This window comes from Hemitrygon akajei, chromosome 12 (assembly GCF_048418815.1).
Source record: "Hemitrygon akajei chromosome 12, sHemAka1.3, whole genome shotgun sequence".
In the NCBI taxonomy this organism is placed as follows: domain Eukaryota; kingdom Metazoa; phylum Chordata; class Chondrichthyes; order Myliobatiformes; family Dasyatidae; genus Hemitrygon; species Hemitrygon akajei.
This window is the reverse complement of record NC_133135.1, coordinates 988,800-1,011,070: the sequence shown is the minus strand read 5'-3', so window position 1 is coordinate 1,011,070 and position 22,271 is coordinate 988,800. Positions and strand designations below refer to the sequence as shown.

General features: G+C 45.5%; 1 protein-coding gene across 2 annotated transcripts in view; it reads right to left on the bottom strand.

Moving 5' to 3' along the window:
• Nucleotides 1-22,271, bottom strand: part of col11a1a (collagen, type XI, alpha 1a) — a 386,832-nt gene that overhangs the window by 332,776 nt on the left and 31,785 nt on the right. For both annotated transcript variants that reach the window (XM_073062463.1, XM_073062464.1), the window contains exons 3-4: nt 10,062-10,275; nt 9,093-9,255 (exon numbers count right to left, since the gene is read on the bottom strand). In XM_073062463.1, coding sequence (XP_072918564.1) covers nt 9,093-9,255; nt 10,062-10,275 — 377 coding nt within the window. The remainder of the gene's footprint in view (nt 1-9,092; nt 9,256-10,061; nt 10,276-22,271) is intronic.

Below are 22,271 nucleotides of genomic sequence, written 5' to 3'. Positions count from 1 at the left end.
TCAGTGTTATATCTCGGTGGAATGAGTCTCTGGCTGAATGAACTCCTGTGCCTAACCAGTACATTATGGAGTGGATGGGAGTCACTGTCCAAGATGGCATGCAACTTGGACAGCATCCTCTTTTCAGACACCACCATCAGAGAGTCCAGTTCCACCCTCACAACATCACTGGCCTTACAAATGAGTTTGTTGATTCTGTTGGTGTCTGCAACCCAATCACTCAATTCTGGCATGGTCCCAGAGGACTGGAAGATTGCAAATGTCACTCCACTCTTTAAGAAGGGAGGAAGGCAAAAGAAAGGAAATTATAGTCCAGTTAGCCTAACCTCAGTGGTTGGGAAAGTGTTGGAGACTAATGATTAAATAAGTCAAAGTCAGCATGGTTTCTGTGAAGGGAAATCTTGCCTTACAAATCTGATAAGAGTTCTTCGAGGAAGTAAGGCAGTGGATGTCATTTACTTAGATTTTCAGAAGGCATTTCATATTTACCATACAGGAGGCTGCTTAACAAGATAAAATCCTATGGTGTTACAGGAAAGATACTGGCATGGATAGAGGAATGGCTAACAGGCAGAAGGCAGAAAGTGGGAATAAAAGGGGCCCTTTCTGCTCGGCTGCTGGCAACTAGTGCATTCTTCAGGGGTTAATATTGGGACCACTACTTTTTACACTATTTGTCAGTGCTTTAGATCATCGAATTGATGGCATTTTGGTGAAGTTTGCGGATGATACGAAGATAGGTAGATATGTATGATAATGCATTTTGGTAAAAGGAACAACAGTGTGGACTATTTTCTAAATGAGAAGAAGATTCAAAAAGAGGTGCAGAGGGATTTAGGAGTCTTCCAAGACCCCCAGAAGGTTAATTTACAACTTTAGTCTATGAAAGAATGCAATTGCAATGTGTGCATTTATTTCAAGGGAAATAGAACATAAAAGCAAAGAGAAGAGGCGGAGGATGACCTTGCTCCCAGTTAGGCTTTACAATGCCTGCTGAGAGGTGATGTGCCTCTCATATGAGATATGGTAGTCTTGGGGGAACTCTGCTCTCCCGCAGAGTCACATCTGCCAGAAGTGCATGCAGCTGGGCGATCTGGAAGACCGTGTGAGGAATCTGGAGCAGCAGCTGGATGACCTTCGACTCATAAGGGAGAATGAGGCCGTCATAGATGAGAGCTACAGGGAGGTAGTCACACCTAGGCTGCCGGAAGCAGGTCGTTGGGTAACAGTCAGAGGAGGGAAAGCGAAGGTGAGTACACAGGTAGTGCAGAGCTCCCCTGTAGCCATTCCCCTGAATAATAAGTATACTGTCATGGATACTGTTGGCGGGGATGACCAACCAGGGGTGAGCCACTGTGGCAGGGCCTCCGGCACTGAGTCTGACCCTGTGGTGCAGAAGGGTGGAACAGAGAAGAGGAGAGCTGTCATCATTGGCTACTGTATAGTCTGGGGAGCAGACAGTAGATATCGTGGATGTGAGAAGGACACCCGCATGGTTTATTGCCTCCTGGGTGCCAGGGTCCGGGATGTCTCTGACTGGGTGCACGACAACCTGATACGAGAGGGAAAGCAACCAGAAGTCATGATACATGTTGGTACCAATGACATGAGCAGGAAGAGGAATGAGGTCCTGAAGTGTGAGTTTCAGAGACTAGGAAGAAGGCTGAAGAACAGGACCTCGAGAGTGACATCCTCAGGATTGCTGCCAGTGCTACGTGATAGTGATGGTAAGAATTGGAGGAGATGGCAGTTGAATGTGTGGCTGAGGAGTTGGTGCAGGGGGCAGGGTTTTAAATTTTTGGATCATTGGGATCTCTTCTGGGGAAGGTGGGACCTGTATAGATTGGATGGGTTGCACCTGAACTCGAGGGGGAGCAATATCCTTGCAGATTGGTTTGCTAGCATGCTTTGGGAGGGTTTAAACTAGTTTGTAAGGGGACCCAGAGCGATAGAGCAGTGGAAGAAATGCATGGAGTAAAGCCAGATCTAACATATAGAGAGATTTTGAGGAAAGAGAAGCAGATCAAAGGGTGTAAAGGTAGAAGGGCTAAAGTGTGTGTAATTCAAAGCAAGAAGCATCAGGAACAAAGATGATGAACTGAGAGCTTGGATACATTCATGGAATTATGATGTAGTGGCCATTACGGAGACTTGGCTGGCACTAGTACAGGAATAGATTCTCTATATTCCTGGATTTCAGTGCTTTAAAAGAGATAGAGAAGGGGGAAAAAGGGGAGGAGGGATGGCATTACTGGTCATGGATACTATCACAGTTACAGAAAGGGTGGGTAATTTAGCAGGATCCTCTTTTGAGTCAATATGGGTGGAAGTAAGGAACAGGAAGGGAGCAGTTACTCTATTGGGAGTATTCTATAGGCCCCCTGATAGCAGCAGAGATACCGAGGAGCAGATTGGGAGCCAGATTTTGGAAAGGTGCAAAAATAACAGGATTGTTATCATGGGTGACTTTAACTTCCCTAATATTGATTGGCACCTGATTATTTCCAATGGTTTAGATGGGACAGAGTATGTTCAGTGTGTCCAGGATGGATTCCTGTCACAGTATGTTGACAGACCGACTAGGGGGAATGCCATACTAGATCTGGTATTAGGTAACGAACCGGGTCAGGCCACAGATCTGTCAGTGGGTGAGCATCTGGGGAACAGTGACCACCCCTCCCTGGCCTTTAACATTATCATGGAAAAGGATAGAATCAGAGAGGACAGGAAAATTTTTGATTGGGGAAGGGCAAATTATGAGGCTATAAGGCTAGAACTTGTAGGTGTGAATTGGGATGATGTTTTTTGCAGGGGAATGTACTAAGGACATGTGATCGATGTTTAAGGATCTCTTTCAGGATGTTAGGTATAAATTTGTCCCAGTGAGGGAGATAAAGAATGGTAGGGTGAAGGAACCATGGGTGACAAGTGAGGTGGAAAATCTAGTCAGGTGGAAGAAGGCAGCATACATGAGGTTTAGGAAGCATGCATCAGATGGGTCTATTGAGGAATATAGGGTAGCAAGAAAGAAGCTTAAGGGGCTGATGAGAGCAAGAAGGGGGCATGAGAAGGCCTTGGCGACTAGGGTAAAGGAAAACCCCAAGGTATCCTTCAATTATGTGAAGAACAAAAGGATGACAGGAGTGAAGGTAGGACCAATTAGAGATAAAAGTGGGAAGATGTGCCTGGAGGCCGTGGAAGTGAGCGAGGTCCTTAATGAATATTTCTCTTTGGTATTCACCAATGACAGGGAACTTGATGACAGTGAGGACAATATGAGTGAGGTTGATATTCCAGAGCATGTTGATATTAAGAGAGAGGAGGTGTTGGAGTTGTTAAAATACATTAGGATGGTTAAGTCCCCAGGGTCTGATAGAATATTCCCCAGGCTGCTCCACGAGGTGAGGGAAGAGATTGCTGAGCCACTGGCTAGGATCTTTATGTCATCGTTGTCCACGGGAATGGTACCAGAGAATTGGAGGAAGATGAATGTTGTCCCCTTGTTCAAAAAAGGTAGTAGGGATAGTCTGAGTAATTATAGACCAGTGAGCCGTACATCTGTGGTGGAAAAGCTGTTGGAAAAGATTCTTAGAGATAGGATCTATGGACATTTAGAGAATCATGGTCTGATAAGGGACAGTCAGCATGATTTTGTGAAGGGCAGATCGTGCTTAACAAGCCTGCCAGAGTTCTTCGAGGAGGTGACCAGGAATATAGATGAGGGTAGTGCAGTAGATGTGATCTACATGGATTTTAGTAAGGCATTTGATAATGTTCCACATGATAGGCTTATTCAGAAAGTCAGAAGGCATGGGATCCAGCGAAGTTTAGCCAGTTGGATTCAGAATTGGTTTGCCTCCCAAAAGCAAAGGGTCGTGGTGGAGGGAGTACATTCGGATTGAAGGGTTGTGACTAGTGGTGTCCCACAAGGATCGGTTCTGGGACCTCTACTTTTTGTGATTTTTATTAACGACCTGGGTGTGGGGGTAGAAGGGTGGGTTGGCAAGTTTGCAGATGACACAAAGCTTGGTGGTGTTGTGGATAATGTAGAGGATTGTCAAAGATTGCAGAGAGACATTCATAGGATGCAGAAGTGGGCTGAGAAGTGGCAGATGGAGTTCAACCCAGAGAAGTGTAAGTTGGTACACTTTGGAAGGACAAACTCCAAGGCAGAGTACAAAGTAAATGGCAGGATAGTTGGTAGTATGGAGGAGCAGAGAGATCTGGGGTACATGTCCAGAGATCCCTGAAAGTTGCCTCACAGGTAGATGGGATAGTTAATAAAGCTTATGGGGTGTTAGCTTTCATAAGTCGAGGGATAGAGTTTAAGAGATGTGATGTAATGATGCAGCTCTTTAAAACTCTGGTTAGGCCACACTTGGAGTACTGTGTCCAGTTCTGGTCGCCTCACTATAGGAAGGATGTGAAAGCACTGGAAAGGGTACAGAGGAGATTTACCAGGATGCTGCCTGGTTTACAGAGTATGCATTATGATCAGAGATTAAGGGAGCTAGGGCTTTACTCTTTGGTGAGAAGGAGGATGAGAGGAGACATGATAGAGGTGTACAAGATATTAAGAAAAATAGATATAGCGGAATATTTAAGAGGAATACATAGAGTAGACAGTCAGCGCCTCTTCCCCAGGGCACCACAAGAGGAAATGTATTTAAGGTAAGGGGTGGGAAGTTCAAGGGCGATATTAGAGGAAGGTTTTTCACTCAGAGAGTGGTTGGTGCATGGAATGCACTGCCTGAGTCAGTGGTGGAGGCAGATACACTTGTAAAATTTAAGAGACTACTAGACAGGTATATGGAGGAATTTAAGGTGGAGGGTTATATGGGAGGCAGAGTTTAAGTGTCGGTACAACATTGTGGGCCAAAGGGCCTGTACTGTGCTGTACTATTCTATGTACTGGGTCCAATGTTGTTTGTCATTTACATTAATGATCTGGATGATGGGGTGGTAAATTGGATTAGTAAGAATGCAGATGATACTAAGGTAGGTGGTGTTGTGGATAATGAAGTAAGTTCTCAAAGTTTGCAGAGAGATTTAGGCCAGTTAGAAGAGTGAGCTGAATGATGACAGATGGAGTTCAATGCTGATAAGAATGAGGTGCTACATTTTGGTAGGAATAATTCAACTAGGACATACATGGTGAATGGTAGGGCATTGAAGAATGCAGCAGAACAGAGTGATCTAGGAATAATGGTGCATAGTTCCCTGAAGGTGGAATCGCATGTGGATAGGGTGGTGAAGAAAGCTTTTGGTATGCTGGCCTTTATAAATCAGAGCATTGAGTATTGGAGTTGGGATGTAATATTAAATTTGTACAAGGCGTTGGTAAGGCCGAGTTTGGAGTATTGTGTACAGCTCTGGTCACCAAATTATAGGAAAGATATCAACAAAATAGAGAGAATACAGAGAAGATTTACTAGAATGTTACCTGGGTTTCAGCACCTAAATTACAGGGAAAGGTTGAACAAGTTAGGTCTTTATTCTTTGGAGCATAGAAGGTTGAGGGGGGGACTTGATAGAGGTATTTAAAATTATGAGGGGGATAGATAGAGTTTTCGTAGATAGGCTTTTTCATTGAGAGTAGGGGAGATTCAAACAAGAGGACATGAGTTGAGAGTTAGGGGGCAAAAGTTTAAGGGTAACACGAGGGGGAATTTCTTTACTCAGAGAGTGGTAGCTGTGTGGAATGAGCTTCCAGTAGAAGTGGTCGAGGCAGGTTCAGTATTGTCATTTAAAGTAAAATTGGATAGGTATATGAACAGGAAAGGAATGGAGGGTTATGGGCTGAGTGCGGGCCAGTGGGACTAGGTGAGAGTAAGCGTTCGGCACAGACTAGAAGGGCTGAGATGGTCTGTTTCCGTGTTGTAATTGTTATATGGTTATATGTTAAAAGCAAGGAGATAATGCTGAAGCTTTATAAGACACTGGTCTGGACGCACTTGGAATATTAGCAACAGTTTTGGGTCCAATATCTCAGAAAAGATGTGTAGTTATTGGAGAGGGTCCAGAGGAAGTTTACGAGGATGATTCTGGGGATGAAGGGGTTAATATATGAGAATCATTTGGCAGCTTTGGGCCTGTACTCACTGAAACTTAGAAGAATGCAGGATGGATCTCATTTAAATCCAACTGAATATTGAAAGGACTAGATAAGGTTGAGGTGGGGAGGTTGTTTCCTATGGCGGGAGTATCCAGAATTAAAGGGCACAAATGCAATATTGAGGAGCGACCTTTTAGAACGGAGTATGGAGGAATTTTTTTGGCTAGAGAGTAATGAATCTGTGCAACTCCCTGCCACAGACTGCAGTGGAGGACAAGTCCATGGGTATATTTAAGGCAGAACTTAATTGTTTCCTGATTGGTCAGAACATCAAAGGCTATGACAAGAAGGCAGGTGTATGGGGTTGAGTGGGATCCGGGATCAGCCATGATGGAATGGCAGAGCAGACTCAATAGGCTGAATGACCTAATTCTGCTCCTATACCTTATAGTCTTATGGTTGAAGGTGTTGAATAACTGTTGGTAAAGCTAAGGAACTCCAAGGGTAAAAAGACCCCAATAGGAGCTGTTTACAGACTCCCCAACAGCAATAAGGATGTGGATCAATAAAGTATCTATCTATGTCAATGATTTCGATCACCAAATTGATGGTTTTGTTGCAAAGTTTGTAGATGATATGAAGATAGATGGAGGGGCTGGTAATTATGAGGAAGTAGAAAGGTTGCAGAAGGACTTGGGCAGTTTAGGAGAAGGGGAAAATAAATGGCAGCTGGAATACAGTGTTGGGAAATGAATAATCATGCACTTTGATAGAAGAAATGAAAAGGTTGACTGTTTTCTAAACAGAGAGTAAATACAAAAAACAGAGGCGCGATGAGACTTGGCAGTCCTTGTGCAGAACAATCTGAATGTTAACTTGCAGGTAACGTATGTGGTGAGGAAGGCAAATGCAGTCTTAGCATTCATTTCAAAAGGTCTGGAATACAAGAGCAGGGATGTGATGCTGAGGCTTTATAAGGCACTGGTGAGGCCTCACCTTGAGTACTGTGAACAGTTTTGTGCTCCTCATCTCAGAAAAGGTATGCTGGCATTGGAGAGGGTCCAGAGGAGGCTCACAAGGATGATTCCGGGAATGAAAGAGTTAGCATATGAGGCATGTTTGATGGCTTTGGGACTGTACTCACTGGAATTTAGAAGGATGAAGGGAGATCTCATTGAAATCTTCCTAATGTTGAAAGATCTAAACATGGTAGATGTGGAAAGAATGTTTCCTAAGTTGGGGGAGTCTAGGACAAGAGAGCACAGCTTCAGAATAGAGGGGTGTCCATTTAAAACAGGGATGTGGAGACATTTCTTTAGCAAGAGAGTGGTGAACTTATGGAATTTATTACCACAGGCAGCTGTGGAAGCCAGGCCAGTGGGTATATTTAAAGCAGAGCTTGATAGGTTCTTGATTGGGCGTGGAATCAAAGGTTATGGAGAGAAGGCCGGGGAGTGGGGTTGAGGTTGTAAATAAAGAGGATCAGCTATGATTGAATGGTGGAGCAGACTCTATGGGCCAAATGGCCTAATTCTGCTCCTATGTCTTATGGACTAGAATATAAAAGCAAGGATGTAATGTTGAAACTTTATAAAGCACTGGTGAGGCCTCACAAAGTATTGTGAGCAGATTTGGGTCCCTTACCTTAGAAAGGATGTGATGAAACAAGAGAGGGTTCAAAGGAGGTTTATGAAAATGATTCCAGAATTGAACGGCTTGTCATATGAAGAGCGCCTGAAGGCTCTGGGCCTGTATTCACTGGAATTCAGAAGAATGAGGGGTGACCTCATTGAAACCTATTGAATGGTGAAAGGCATTGATGGTGTGGATGTGGAGAGGATGTTTCCTATGTTGGGAGAGACTAAACCCAGAGAACACAGCCTCAGAATAGAGGGGCGTACTTTTAGAACCAAGATGAGGAGGAATTTCTTTAGACAGAGAGTGGTGAATCTGTGGAATTCATTTTCACAGACGGCTGTGGATTCCAAGAAATTAGGTATATTTAAGAGAGGTTGGTAGATTCTTGATTGGTCAGGGCATGAAGGGATACGGGACAAGGCAGGAGACTGGGGCTGAGAGGAAAATTGGAACAGCATGATGAAATGGTGGTGTAGTTTTAATGGACCAAGTGGCCTAATTCAGTTCCTATATCTTATGGTATTATTGTCTTCATCCCTAAGTCCCTTCCTGTCTCTATACCCTTTCTTTGCCCTTCACTCTCTATGTCTCTGTAACACTCTGGACTCACCTAGTCTCTGTAACCACCTCCATCCTCTACACCCCTCCCAACTCTGTAACCCACAATAGTACCTACCCCGCTCCCTGTTTCTGTAACCCCCATAAGACTTCGGAGTAGAACTAGGCCATTTGGCCCATAATTATCCCTCTCAAACCCATTCTCTTGTTTTCTCTCGATAACTTTTGATACCCTTATAAATCAAGGACCTATCAACTTTGATTTAAATATACCCAGTGACTTAACCTCCACAGTTGTCTGTAGCAATGAATTCCACAGATTCACCACCCTTTAGATGAAGAAGTTCATCTTCATCTCTGTTCTGAGGCTGTGCCCTTTGGTCCTAGGCTCCCACATTGTTAATAATGAGTTATAATAATGATAAGTTACATTAAATAAATTAATCCCATTAATTATCAATGTTACTTTATGATTTTGTTAAAAGTATGTTCACCATGTTTGTTCTACGCTATACCTGATACCCTGGGTGTGTCTGTGACAACTAACATGAACTTCAACTTGGATTCCAACCCCTCATTGATGGACATTCCTGCAGCTACCTGGGCCCTGATCTCAGTTGTTTCCCTTCCCTCTTTTGTGGTTTCCTACTGCCCTGTACCATCTGGTTACTCTGTATCCCCATGATTCTCTCTCTCCCCCTCTGGTTTCCTTTCTCCCACCCTCTGTCTCGCCATTGGGGTTCAGACTATGATGGAGATCCCGTCTCCAGCCCACTCTCTACCATCCAAGAGGTTGTGCTGCTTCCTTGTAAACCTCTGAGCCATGGCGGAGGGATGTTACCTCATAAACTTCTTCGTCAAGGATCCTGGTGCCGAATACCACGATGCCACTTGTGTCCAGGACAGGGTTGCTGCTCCTCGGCAGAGGCTTGCTGATTTTCTTCTTACAGTCCAGGATCAGCGTCACATTCTTCTTCTGGACACTGATGGCAAGTCGGTGCCACCTGGCAGAACAGAGACCACAGCTCAGTCACCTGTCATTCCTAAGGCTTCCCTGGATGGCGAAGTGACCTAATCCACTTCACCAAACTCTCGTTTCTCACAGGAGGTGTCCAAGTCTTTTCCCCCAAAAGGCAGAAAAACACAGGAACTCCAAACACTCTCTCCATTTATCCCACACAGTGTGGAAACATGCCCTCTGGCCCATTGAGTTTGTGCTGACCCTCAGTCACCCACTGAGACCAAACTGATATGGATTCCATTTCATTCTCCCCATGTTCCCATCAACTCTCCCCAGATACTACCTCTCACAGATTCTGGGTGGCAACTTACAGTGGCCAATTAACCCATCTTTGGGATGTAGGAGGAAACCAGACACCCAGGGGAAAACCATACAGTAACAGGAAGAATGTGCAAACTCCACACAGACAGCACTGGAGGTGGGAATTGAACTTGTGTCTCTGGAGCTGTGATATAGCAGCTTATCCCACTGTGCCACACTCCAGGATTCCAATGTTTTCAACCTCCTTTTGAGCCTGTTTCAACTCCCCAGATCCTGCAACTCACCCCTGACAGACTCCACCACCACCACCCTCACTCCTCCATTCTGACCCCCACCCTGTTTGTCCTCTCCACACTCCCTTGTTAATTCTGGATCCCTCCATGAAAGCTCCGTTCACATTGCTTGCATTGAGATAACATGCCCCAATTCCCATCACCCCCAGAGTGGAGGGCATCAGCCCATGTGGTAAGCTGGCCTGAACATTGATGGAGTGTAGCAGTGAGAGACAGGCCAGCCATCATCACTCACTTGTTGTCAGACAAGTTAATGGTTCCGAATACAGGGTAGTCCTCAGGAGCTGGTCGACCATGTTGGTCCTCATAGAGAAATAGAGGGGAGCGGCCGATCTCGACGCCCAGCTGTTGAACCCCATGGCCATTGTAGACAGACAACAGGAAAGCCTGTGTATTGCGTTTGGGTTTCAGGGTGATGAGAATGGAGAAATCACGAGGGAACTGTCCATCTGTAGGAAAAAAAAATAGAGAATCAGCAGGGTGCCAAGCTCAGCTCCATCTGACCTACAGGGCCTGAGACACTAGACCAACCCCCAGGTGAGTCAGCAAGATCCCACAGGCAGCAGGCAGGTCATGGGGACAACCAACATCAGGGGTGTAGCTCAGCGATATTTTACACAAACACGACCCAGAACAAAATGTACACACTTCACTCAAATACAAAAGACAATACAGTTAGTGAATTCAAATTAAAATACAGTTTTTACCATCTATAATGTACCCAATTTGCCGGCATGTGTCCTGTTCTCAGAAATCCCCCATTGCACCCTTAATGGTCACATGCTCCCTCTCCAAGGATACCCTGGCATGAATGTATCCCTGGAAGAGGGGAAGACAATCGGCACAGGCAGATCTCTCAACAGCCCGCTGTCTGGACCTGCGAATGGGCATCTTGGCTAGGCCCCTGAGCAAGCCTACCAGAACATCCAACAAGTGACGCCCAACCCCCACCCCCCAGCCAGACCCCATACAGGGTGCCCATAAACCAGGAGTGCGAGGCTGAATAAGAGGAGCAGCCCCCTTCAGATATTCAAACCCCTCACACCCCATATAGACATGTGTAACACACTGTAAGGTTTCACTGCCAATGTAATGGCTTCTCTGTAATGTTCCACTGCTAAGGTAATGGTTTCTCTGTAGCAGCAATGTTTGGGTTATGACTAGAGATAACGGGGCATGTTAGCCAATGAGTGGGATATTGTTCTTTCTCATGTGTCTGGGAGCCAGAAATTTGTGGTCTTTTGCCAGGGAGAGATGAGGAGAGAAGACCCAAATGGAGAGAGTCGGTAGACTGCTGGACTTGGAGCGAGGGTCCAAAGGTCAGCGACGATCAAAGGAGGTTGATGGTGAATGAGCAGCATTATCAGTGAGCTCCAACATTGCGCATTAGACTGTTTCACGAGAATGGGCCCTTTTCCATTTTTGTTTTCTTTAGTATATAGCCAAATTAAAAATTATAAAGCTCAATCGTTTAATTGCATATTGTGTACTGTTTGTTATTTCATGGTACTGATTTGTAACAAGAGATACATCGTGCAGCATTCACCCAGCCGAGATTCCTTAAGCTTGGCTGGGCTGGGGGGTGATCATCCCCTCTATTGAGCCACTAGCCAAAGCAAGAGTTACAATTGTGGTGGCTTGTCCAGGATTGATTATCCTGAGCATTGAACCAGTGAGGTAGATATTCGTACACTGGATGAATCGCTAATTCGCCTGTTAAGTACTGTTAAAGTCGCGATTCTGGGCAGAGATTTGATAAAATAGTAGGCGCAGCTCTCATTTTAATACAGACCAGCGCTGACGTAGTGGTAGCTGGGGGCAAAGATTTCAAAGGCAGGGTTCTATCCTTTCTGAGGAGTGAGGGGAAGGAGCGGTCAGTCTATGCCCCCTGGTGAAGAGTAAGAATTCTGAGTTAGTATCTGCCCTTACCTTTCTGGTGAATAAATGGAAAAATGCCCAGGTTCAAAGTCCCAGCTATGGTAGGCTCTGCCGATTCTCTGGAATAATGCCCACCCCTAAAGGGGAGGAGGAGTATGAGGCTTGGGCAGAGCAGACCTCTCAGTTGTTGGATGAGTGGCAGTGCTCTGATGGTGTAAAGCGACAGAGACTGGTTGAAAGTTTGAATGGGTGGGCCGCTGACGTTGTGAGAGCTGTCAGGTTAAAGTATCCCGTAGCGACAGGTGTCAATTACATGCAAGCACTGGACAATGCTTTTGACCTGACAGGAGGCCCAATGGAGCTCATGGTGGAGCTTCAGAACATGAATCAGGAGAAGGGGGAGAAGCTTGCAGAGTGCGGGGCCCCTGGACCTGGTGTGTATGTATTTCCTGTCAATAGAACCCGATGCCAGCAACACAGCTAATGTCTTAGTCATCACTGACCACTACACCAGATATGCTCAGGCTTTTCCTACCAAGGACCAGAGGGTGTCTACGGTTGCAAAAGTGTTATTGGAGAAGTATTTTATCTATTATGGCCTTCCCAGGTGGATACATGGTCATCAGGGACAGGATTTCGAGAGCAGACTCATCCAAGAGTTACTGGGCGTGCTTGGAGCTGAGAAGTCGAGGACCACGCCTTTTCACCCTCAGGGTGATCCCCAGACGCAGATGTTTAATCACACCTTGCAAGACATGTTCAGGACCCTGGATATCAGCAGGATGAGTAAGTGGAGTCAACATATTGGGCACCTGATTCACAGTTACAACTGTACACAAAATTAAGCTACTGGGTACTCGCCATGTTACTTGATGTTTGGCCGTGAGGCAAGGTTGCCCATTGACCTTTGCTTTGGGACTGACGAGGGTGACTTACCACTGAAGACCTATCTGTAGTATTTGTCTGACATGAGAAGAGGGCTGAAAAGGGCTGATGAATTAGTTGGGGTCGCGGCTGCCAAGCAGAATCAAGGAAATAAGGAGAGGTACGATCAAAAGGTGAGGTTCTCCCTTTTGATATGGATTTCAACAAGGCATTTGATAAAGTACCCCATGCAAGGCCTATTGAGAAAGTAAGGAGGCATGGGATCGAAGGGGACAATGCTTTGTGGATCCAGATCTGGCTTACCCACAGAAGGCAAAGAGTGGTTGTAAAAGGGTCATCTTCTGCATAGAGGTCGGTCACCAGTGGAGTGCCTCAGGAATCTGTTCTAGGACACTTACTCTTTTTGATTTTTATAAATGACCTGGATGAGGAAGTGGAGGAATGCGTTAGTAAGTTTGTTGATGACAAAAAGGTTGGAGGTGTTGTGGACAGTGTGGAGGGCTGTCAAGTGTTACAGCAGAACATTGATAGGATGCAAAACTGGGCTGAGAAGTGGCAGATGGAGTTCAACCCAGATAAGTGTGAAGTGGTTCATTTTGGTAGGTCAAATATGATGGCGGACTATAGTATTAATGGTAAGACTCTTGGCAGTGTGGAGGATCAGAGGGATCTTGGGGTCCGAGTCCATAGGACGCTCAAAGCAGCAGCGCAGGTTGATTCCATGGTTAAGAAGGCATACGGTGTATTGGCCTTCATCGATCATGGAATTGAAATTAGGAGCCGAGAGGTAATGTTGCAGCTATATAGGACCCTGGTCAGACCCCACTTGGAGCACTGTGCTCAGTTCTGGCCGCCTCACTACAGAAAGGATGTGGAAGCCATTGAAAGGGTGCAGAGGAGATTTATGAGGATGTTGCCTGGATTGGGGAGCATGCCTTATGAGAATAGGTTGAGTCAACTCAGCCTTTTCTCCTTGGAGCGACGGAAGATGAAGGGTGACCTGATAGAGGTGTATAAGATGATGAGAGGCATTGATCATGTGGATAGTCAGAGGCTTTTTCCCTGGGCTTAAATGATTGCCACAAGAGGACACAGGTTTAAGGTGCTGGGGAGTAGGTACAGAGGAGATGTCAGGGTAAGTTTTTTATTCAGAGAGTGGGAGAGTGTGGAATGGGCTGCCAGCAATGCTGGTGGAGGCAGATACAACAGGGTCTTTTAAGAGACTTTTGGATAGGTACATGGAGCTTAGAAAAATAGATGGCTATAGGTAAGCCTAGTAATTTCGAAGATAGGGACATGTTCGGCACAACTTTGTAGGCCCGAGGACCTGTATTATGCTATAGGTTGTCTATATTTCTATGTTTCTATCCCCAGTAGTGTCTGAACCTGAAGAGTTAGGTGAGGGGGTGCAGAGGTCTCAGAGAATTAGGAGACCACCTGACAGCACCAGAGGAGCAGAGTGTGACCCCTACCATTTTGGGAGCTAAGTCACTGCCTTGTGCACCTGGGTTGGACTTGGTATTTTGCAGGAAAAGTTGGCGAATTATCTCAACGTCATGAGGCCATGACTAAATTTGGTGGGAGTAGAGTGTAATGCGCTGTAAGGTTTGACTGATAATGTAATGGGTACTCGGTAATGTTCCACTGCTAAAGTAATGGCCTCTCTGTAGCAGCAGTGTTTGGGTTATGACTAGAGTCATGCTAGCCAATGAGCGGGATGTTGTTCTTTCTTGTGTGTCCAGGAGCTGCAAATTCACAGTCTTTTACCGGGTAGAGATGAGGAGAGAAGACCCAAATGGAGAGAGTTGGTAGACCGCCAGATGGAGTGGACTTGGAGTGAGGGTCTGAAGATCAGTGACGATCGGAGGATGTCAATGGTGTGCGAACGAGCTCCAATGTTGTGGATTAGACTGTTTCATGAGAATGGGCCTTTTTTTTGTTTTCTTTACTAACCATATCATCAAATTAAGAATTATAAATCTCAATTGTTTAATCACATATTGTGCACTGTTTAGTGTTTTGTGGTAATGATTTGTAACGGGAGACACATCATTCAGCATCTACCCAAATGAGATTTCTTAAGTTTGGCCGGGCTGAGGGGGGCTATCATCCCCCTCTATTAAGCTGCTAGCCAAAGCAAGAGTTACACATGGTACCCTGACTCCTCCTGTCCACAGGAAGGACAGGTGGACAGGGTATCAGTGAACCTGCACAGGAATCTATTCCACGGTACTGCCCTGTGCAACACCCTCCACCTCAGGTCCCCAATATACAGGGGAAACATGCCTGCATGGAGAGACGTTCACTAGGGACTCCCTTCACTGCCTGACAGGCCGCCATGGCGTGTCCAGACAGTAGGAGAGAGCAATGAAGTGAAAAGTGTGCAGGAGCAGCCCACACAGGAACCGTCTCAGCACGTCGAGGAAAAACACGGTGGACATCTCCGCGAGGTTCCCGAAGAGTTAGTTTCCCAGGGGTTGGTGCGGCCATAGCCACTCCACTTCGCCAGCCACCCTCACGGGATGGGGAACGATCTTTGCATCGGCCCGAGTGCCTCTCCCCGCAGGTTCAAGAAAACTCTGACCAGAGGAGACCCTACCCCAGACCTCCGGTAGCTCCCAGCAAAAACCTGGCAGCTCTCACATAGCAGAGCACCTGATGCTTGCTGCTGGAATCAGTGTACCCTCCTGAAGGCAAAGCCCCCAGCGAAGCAATGCTTTGTCAGTGCATGCTTCCACGGAGGGTGCTTGGAGAACATGTATCTCTGTAAAGTCCTGAGACAGAGAGCTGCCATCTGGTTACATACCAGTGACTGACCCCCCTCCCCAATAGGAAGACTCTGGACCAGAACAGGGGCCCATTGCCTCCTGTAATCCCAGAAGAAGTCTACCAACTTTCTCTGCATCCTCTCTGTACACATACAGTGGGCGGTACTAGAGTGACCAGCCGGTACCATGGAGGTTATCAGCTGGCTGATGACCATCAACCTACCCCGGTACAAGATTGTGCAAAGGAGACCTGACCATCATCCCAGTTGGGCAGAGGCTTTGATCTCTAAGACCCAACACTTGGAACACCAGCTCACCGGCCAAGTCTCCAGAATGGAGCTTAGGTAGACCCCCAGAGAGAGGAAGTGCATGGTACCCACGCATATGGTCTTAACTCCTCTGGCAGGAAGTCCATCTCCCACAGACCCACTAAAAGACAGGAGCACTTTCTACAGTTGACCCTGGCAGAGGATGCAACTGAGAAGACCCACTGGCAGTCTTGCATCCTCTGTAGGCCAACAGGGTCGGTGATCAAGGAGGACATCATTGGCATAAGCCAAAAGGATTACCTTCATCTCTGGCTTGCGCAGAGCCAAATTGTCAACTGCTTCCGAAGAAAGCACAGAAAGGCTCTATGCAGACAGAGTACACATGCCCCGACATCAGGAGCCCTGATTCACCCTCTCTCCCAAAGCAAAATGGTGCTGTCCATGATCCACTGACCTTTTATCTGGAACTCCACAGCAGCATATAGCAGAAGGACACGGGCAGCAAAATGCGGTCAGAGTTCAAATACGTGCAGAGTCCCGAGGTGGTAATCATGATCCACTATGTCAGACATCTTCTCCTGATCGAGAGAGAGAGAACGGCAACTGACGGGCCAGACTCATGGGACAGATGGATCAGGTCCAGGATGAGGTGGATATTGTCCTCAATGGACCAGTCCGAGACCTTGTAGAACTGGTCTGGGTGGATCATTTGGAACACTACAGACCCCAGGCAATTTGCCATCGTCCAGGCAAACATCTTATTCCTGGCACAAGGGAGAAACAGTGGACACCAATTCCTCAGGTGATGAAGATCTCTCTTCATCGGCAACAGGACCACGACCACCTTACAGCCAGAGAAGGGCATCTCACCTGTTGCCAGGCTTGCACTCAAGACCCTGGTGTAGTCAGCACCCAGAACGTCCAGAGGCCCTGAGGAATTCCAGTCAACCTGTCCAACCAGGCTGGACTTCCCTTCCCATAGATGGTTAAGGATGCTGGAGAGTTCCTCTAGCAATAGGGAAGAGTCCAGTTGTTGGACAGCCTTGGGGCTGACCTTTTGCAGGTCTTCCCATAGCACTCCTTGTCCAGTGAGAACAAGGTCGCGTAAAATGAGCAAACTTCATGAACAATTCTCTCTGGATCCATGAGGGAGGAGCTATCTTCTGCCAGCAGCTCCACAAGTTGCCTGCGCACACTTCTCCACTCCTCCAGACAGTAATAGAAGGGTGAGGCACGGTCCAGATCTTGTAACACCTCAGTCCTTGACCTCTTGAAGGGAGCCCTCGAGCTGCAGGTCCCTCGGTGCTTCCTTCTTCCCTAATACTTCTGCAATGGAGCAGGTTCCCTGTGATTAGGATCAGCCAAAACTCCAGGACAAGCAGCTCTTTAGAACTTAGAAGACCAGCAGCTCAGGAACAAGCCATTTGTTCCTCGATGTTGTGCCGAACCAGCTCAAAAGCAAACCGAAAACACCAAAACACTAATCCCTCCAAGCATCCATTCAGCCCATCACATCTGCTCCACTATTTCATCATGGCTTATCCCGAATCCCACTCAACCCCATACACCTACCTTTGATGTCCTGACCAATCAGGAAACAATCAAGCTCCGCCTTAAATATATGCACAGACTTGGTCTCCACTGCAGTTTATGGCAGAACATTCCATAGATTTACTGCTCTCTGGCTAAAAACATTTCTCCTTACCTCTGTTCTAAAGATTTGCCCTTCAATTTTGAGGCTGTGCCCTCTAGTTCTGGATACCCACCATAGGAAACATCCTTCTCCACATCCACATTTTATAGTTCTTTCAGCATTTGGTAGGTTTCAATGAGATACCCTTGCATTCTTCTAAATTCCAGTGAGTACAGGCCCAAAGCTGCCAGGCACTCCTTATATGTTAACCCTTTCATTCCCGGGATCATCCTCATGAACTTCCTCTCAACTCTCTCCAATGACAACACATCCGTTCTGTGGCCCAATACTGTAATACTCCACTGCATCCTGACTAGTATCTTATAAAGGCTCAGCATTATCCCCTTGTTTTTTATATGCTATTCCCCTTGATATAAATGCCAAAATTGCATTTGCCTTCTTTACTAAAGACTCAACCTGTAAATTAACCTGCTGGGAGTCTTGAACGAGGAATTCTAAATCCCTCTGTACTTCTGATGTTAGAACCTTCTCCCCATTTAGATAATAGTCTGCACTATTGTTTCTTTTACCAAAATGCATTATCATACATCTCCCAACATTGTATTCCATCTGCTATTTTTTTGCCCATTCTTCCAATTTGTCTAAGTCTGGTTGCAATTGTATTGTTTCCTCAGCACTACCTACCCCTCCACCAATCTTCATATCATCACAAACTTTACCACAAAGCCATCAATTCCATTATCTAAATCATTCCAAATAATGTAAAAAGCAGAGGTCCCAAAACTGATCCTTGAGGAACACCACTAATCACCGGCAGCCAACCAGAAAAGGCCACTTTTATTCCCACTTGCTATCCTGCCTGTCAGCCATTCCACTTTCCCAAGCTCTGAGGTTAGGTTAACAGGCTTTTAATTTCCTTTCTTTTGCCTTCTTCCCTTCTTAGAGAGTGGAGTGACATTCGCAAACTTCCAGTCCTGCAGGACCATGCCCAAATCAAGTAATTCTTGAAAGATACAGACAGACATACTTTATTGATCCCGAGGGAAACTGGGTTTCAGTACAGCCGCACCAACCAAGAATAGTGAAGAAATATAGCAATATAAAACCATAAATAATTAAATTAAATAAGTTAATCATGCTAAGTGGAAATAAGTCCAGGACCAACCTATTGGCTCAGGGAGTCTGACACTCCGAGGGAGGAGTTGTAAAGTTTGATGGCCACAGGTAGGAATGACTTCCTATGATGCTCAGTGTTACATCTTGGTGGAATGAGTCTCTGGCTGAATGTACTCCTGTGCCTAACCAGTACATTATGGAGTGGGTGGGAGTCATTGTCCAAGATGGCATGCAACTTGGACAGCATCCTCTTTTCAGACACCACCGTCAGAGAGTCCAGTTCCACCCTCACAACATCACTGGCCTTACAGATGAGTTTGTTGATTCTGTTGGTGTCTGCTACCCTCTGACTGCTGCTCCAGCACACAACAGCAAATATGATAGCACTGGCCACCATAGCCTCGTAGAACATCCTCAGCACCGTCCGGCAGATGTTAAAGGACCTCGGTCTCCTCAGGAAATAGAGATGGCTCTGACCCTTCTTGTAGACAGCCTCAGTATTCTTTGAACAGTCCAGTTTATTGTCAATTCGTATCCCCAGGTATTTGTAATCTTCCGCTATGTCCACACTGACCCCTTGGATGGAAACAGGGGTCACCAGTGCCTTAGCCCTCCTCAGGTCCACCACCAGCTCCTTAGTCTTTTTCACATTAAGCTGCAGGTGATTCTGCTCGCACCATGTGACAGAGTTTCCCACCGTAGCCCTGTACTCAGCCTCATCTCCCTTGCTGATGCATCCAACTATGGCAGAGTCATCAGAAAACTTCTGAAGATGGCAAGACTCTGTGTTGTAGTTGAAGTCTGAGGTGTAGATGGTGAAGAGAAAGGGAGACAGGACAGTACCCTGTGGAGCCCCAGTGCTGCTCTGACACACAGTGTTGCAAGCGCACGTACTGTGGCCTGCCAGTCAGATAATCAATAATCCATGACACCAGGGAAGCATGACCAATGCATCCGTTATCTCTTCAGCAACCTCTCTCAAGATCTGGGATGTAGTCCATCTGGCCCAGGCAAGTTATCCACCTTAAGACCTCTGAGTTTACCAAGCACATTTTTCTTTGTAGTACCAATGGCACTCACTCCTGCTCCCTGACACTCATGGACCTCTGGTACAATGCTAGTGTCTTCCACAGTGAAGACAGATGCAAAGTACCCATTAAGTTCATCTGCCATTTCTTTGTCCCCCATTACTCCTTTACCAGCATCATTTTCCAGTGGTCCAATATAAACTCTCACCTCCCTTTTACTCTCTATATAACTGAAGAAAACTTTTGGTATCCTGCTTTATATTATTGGCTAGTCTGGCTTCGTATTTCATCTTTTCCTTTTTATAGCTTTTTCAGTTGTTGGATTTAAAAAATTTCCCAATCATCCAACTTCCCACCCACTTTTGCTACCTTATATGCCCTTTCCTTGGGTTTTATGTAGTCCTTAACTTCTTTTGTTAGCCCCGGTTGCCTACCCCTGCCATTTGACAACTCCTTCCTCTGTGGGACATTACTATTCTGCACCTTGTGAACTGTTCCCAGAAATTTCAGCCATCTCTGCTTTGCCAACGTCCCCACCAGATTCTCCTCCAATCCAACTGAGGCAAGTTCCTCTCTCATGCCTCTGTAATTCCCTTTATTCCATTGTGATACTGATATATGTAAGTTATGCTTCTCCCTCTCAAATTGCAGTATAAATTCAATGATGTTATGGTCACTGTCTCCTAAGGGTTCCTTTACATTAAGCTCCCTAATAAGATCTGATTACACAACACCCAATCTAAGATAGCATTTCCCCTAAAAGACTCAAGTACAAGCTGCTCTAAGAATGCATCTTGTAGGATTTCAACAAATTCCCTCTCTTGCGATCTGACATCAACCTGATTTTCCTAATCCCCTTGCATATTGAAGTCCCCATTACAATTGTTTTATTACCCTTCTTACTTGTCTTTTCTAGTTCCCTTTGCAATCTCAACCCCACATATTGGCTATTTGGAAGCCCATATATGATTCCCATAATTTTTTTTTTACCCTTGCACTTTCTTAACTCCAGCCACAAAGATTCAACATTCTCTGACCCTATATCACCTCTTTCTAAAGATGTGATTCCATCTCTTACCAACAGAGCTATACCATCACCTATGCCTCCAGCCTGTCCTTTTGATACAAGGTATATCTTTTGGCATTACACTCCCAACTATGGCCTTCTTTCAGCCACAACTCAGTGAGTCCACAACGTCATACCTACTAATCTCTAATTGCGCCACGAGTTCATCCACCTTATTCCGAATGCAACACACATTTAAATACAGCACCTTCAGTCCTGCGTTCTTCGCCCTTTTGAATTTTGCCTCTGTTTCCATACACTCACCCCAGTCCTCACCCTCACTGTCCCATTATTACACACTCAGCCCAGACCTCACCCTCACTGTCCCATTCCCACACACTCACCCCAGTCCTCACCCTCACTGCCCATCCTCTCTGACAGGAGGGGTGTGACTCATCGTGTTCTGCAGGGGTCAGTGCTGGGTGTATTGTGTTTGTTATCTTCCTCAACAGTCCGGATGATAATGTGCTAAACTCGATCAGCAAATCTGTGGATGTCAGCAAGTTTGGGAGTGTAGTGGACAGTGACAAAGGCTATCAAGGAGCTGCATCAGCTGTAAAAATGGGCTGAAAACTGGCAGATGGAATTTTATGCAAGCAAGTGTGAGGTTTTGCACTTTGGTGGGACCAACCAGAGTCATTCTTACACAGTGAATGGTAGGGCACTGAGGATTGTGGTAGAATAAAGCAATTTGGGAATACAGTTCCATAATTCCTTGAAAGTGACGTTACAGGTAGATACGGTCATAAAGAAGGTTTTTGGCACATTGGCATTCATAAATCAATGTATTGTGTACAGGAGATGGGATGTTATGTTGAAGTTATCTAATACATTAGTGAGGTCTAATTTGGAATACTGTGTGTAGTTTTGGAAAGATGTAAACAAAGTTGATAGAGTACAGTGAAAATTTACGAGAATGTTGCCAGGTCTAGAGGACCCGAGTTATAAAGCGAGATTGAATAGATTAAGATTATATTCTTAGACCATTGAAGATTGAGAGGACATTTGATTGAGGTATAGAAAATTATGAGAGATATACATAGGGTGAATGCAAGCAGGATTTTTCCATTGAGGTTTGGTGGGTCTGCAACTAGAGGTCATGGGTTAAGAGAAAGGACTTCTTTATATGTTGTACTTCTCTTTGAATTTATATTGTAGTCCTCTTGAAATGAATGCTAACATCACATTTGCCTTCCTCAGCACTGACGCAACCTGCAAATGAACCTTTAGTCCAAGTCACTCTGGACCTCAGATTTGTGAATTTTCTCTTAATTTAGAAAATAGTCCGTGCTTTTATTTCTACTACCTAAGTGCATGACCATACACTTCCTAACACTGTATTCCATCTGCTATTTTATTTCCCATCCTAATCTATCTGTCCTTATGTAGCATCTATACTCCTCAAATCTAACTGCCACTCCACCTATCTTCATATCATCCACAAACTTCGCAACAAAGCCATCAATTACATCATCCAAATCATTGATATATTAATTTAAAAGGAATTGGTCACAACACAGAGCCCTCTGAAATACCACCAGTTAATGGCAGCCAATCAGAAAAGTTTCCTTTTATTCCCATTCTTTGCCTCCTGCTAATCAACCACTGATTTATCCATGCTAGAATCTTTCCTGTAATACCATGGGCTTGTAGCTTGTTAAGCAGCCTCATGTGTGGCACCTTGACAAAGGCCTTCTGAAAATCCAAGTACACAACATCAACTAATTCTCCTTTGTCTATCCTGTTTGTTATTTCTTCAAAGAATTCCAATGGATTTGTCA